The sequence below is a fragment of the Anopheles aquasalis genome, chromosome 2 (genome assembly GCF_943734665.1).
Source record: "Anopheles aquasalis chromosome 2, idAnoAquaMG_Q_19, whole genome shotgun sequence".
NCBI classification, from domain to species: domain Eukaryota; kingdom Metazoa; phylum Arthropoda; class Insecta; order Diptera; family Culicidae; genus Anopheles; species Anopheles aquasalis.
The window spans coordinates 82223147-82225186 of record NC_064877.1 but is presented as its reverse complement, the minus strand read 5'-3'; the positions used below and the strand labels follow the sequence as shown (position 1 = coordinate 82225186).

General features: G+C 46.9%; 1 protein-coding gene across 1 annotated transcript in view; it reads left to right on the top strand.

Moving 5' to 3' along the window:
- Positions 1 to 2040, top strand: part of LOC126573471 (out at first protein) — a 51895-nt gene continuing 49855 nt past the window's right edge. Inside the window, exon 1 of the mRNA XM_050233620.1 lies at positions 1 to 603. Within this exon, the coding sequence (XP_050089577.1) occupies positions 466 to 603 (138 nt within the window). The 5' untranslated portion in view covers positions 1 to 465. The remainder of the gene's footprint in view (positions 604 to 2040) is intronic.

The window sequence follows — 2040 nt, the reverse complement described above, 5'->3', positions numbered from 1 at the left end:
TCTGCTTGTGTACGGTGTGTTTCTGGCAAGACAACAAGTTCTTCCACTTTACTGTTTCTCGAGGTGGTTTAAAGAAACAAAGAGATAAATACGAGAAAGAAGAATCGGCGGGTTTTCAATTCGCAATGCGTCCATCCGGCACGTGAGATCTGAATCGTCGTGATATTGGAATTCTGTACGTGTCTCGTCCAATTAAAGCGATCCGCCGATGTGGTGCGTGAAGTGATTGGTTAACCATGTGCGATTGTGCTCGTAAGATCAGAAACGGGTATGACGAATAGTCCGTTTTCGGTCTGTTGACGTGTTGGCATCACCATCATCATCGTCATCGTCATCGGTATGGCCCTGATGTGTACCGTCTGTTGATAAGTGATCCATCTCGTCGCCAGGGGCGTAGCTGCTAAATGCCGTGCAGTCGATCCGTAGTGTTGTTTCGGTGAAAAACAGTGAAGAAAGGCGGCGAAAATGAAGAGATGCAAAGTGGCCCACAGGCGGACCTGCATTCCGGGTGGTCCGGGGATGCTGCAGCTGTTTGTTTTACTCGGTGTTCTTCATCTCGCTTGCCGTGTGTCAGCACAGCTCATCATAAATGTACAAAATCAGGTTAGTGAAGGCCACATTTCGAGGGGTAGCCGAAGATATTGAACGCCATAAGATTATGACGGAATAAAAGTGTGTGTTTTTTTGACTGATTAGCCAATCGCGAGTGGCTGAACGAGAGCAGCATTGAGAACGGAAAGAAGGAAGGTTCAAAAGAAAGTTGTGATCAATGCATCACTCTCTTGTTGGAGTTCCGTATAGAAACCCAAATTAGTCAAGTAGTTTTCCACGGAAATGGAAACATGGAAAACAGTTTCTCGGAAAAAAGTCTCGCCGTTTTGTTTTGGTGTTTCGTGTTTTGGTCGCAGGAAAAAAAAAACACAAGGGGTTTTTGACGTTTCAAGCCGCGCGCCGTGGTATTTGTGAGGTCCTGTTTCGTTGTGGTGGTGCAATATTTACGTTCTCAATCTCACTACGCAGTGTTTTACTTGCTCACAAGGTCTCACGGCACGACACAGTCGCCAGAGTGAGAAGATGAGCAGAATTGAATGAGAGGCTTTCCTTAAGTTTTTGACCAACAAATTGGGTTTACAAAACGATTTGTAGAAGATTTTATAAATGTAAATCATGTCCAGTAATGTACATGATACCAATGGAATTAAGGACGATAGCATAAAACGAATATTTATTGTATGGAATTAATCGTTTGAACGATTTAGTGATAAAAACTAGACAAAATTCCACACCGGCGAGCTTGAGGATTCCTATTGTTGCTCCTAACGAACCAGACTGCTGCTCACTACCTGCATCCTGGACACAGGAAACCAACTTCCGAGTTATTATCACTCATGTGAATAGCTATCCCGCTTGGAGGCAGCATGGCAAGGATCACTGTTCCAAGAAGTGATTATTTTCGTATCTTATTTAGACAACCGCTCCATCATCCGCAGGCCACGGTTCCGTCCGTCCGTCAGCGTCAAAACACACACCTACACACGTGCCGGTCGTCTGCGCTGAAGATGAAGCAGACTGTTAATTGAACCCAAATATCTTGAAGGTTTCACGTGAATCGCGTTATTTCGGTTGCCGCCCGTACCAGTAACAGTGCGAGCTGTGCTTGCTGCCAGGACAAATATTTATCCAATTGCCCGCGAACCAACCAACCTGCCTGGCTGCTACCTGCCGGTGCACACAGGTCACATGGCTGCCTGGCCTGAATGTCTGTGATGAGGATTGCGATTTGCTGACAAAAATGGCTAACCTTCCGGAAAGTTGAGACGCGGGCATGTGTAGCGACTGGGCGCGCATCCGCACATACCACCGCACTACTGGTCGTGGTGGTTTATCGATTTTGTGGCGGGAAGGGGAAGAAACGGGGCACATTCCGCGCACGGCAGCCGATTCCGGGGCACGTTTTTGGTCCGATGATAAAGAATTAATGGTAGCCGTAATCCGCCGGCCAGCCGTCTTTTTTTGGGTTCCATCGGCATCGTTTTCGTA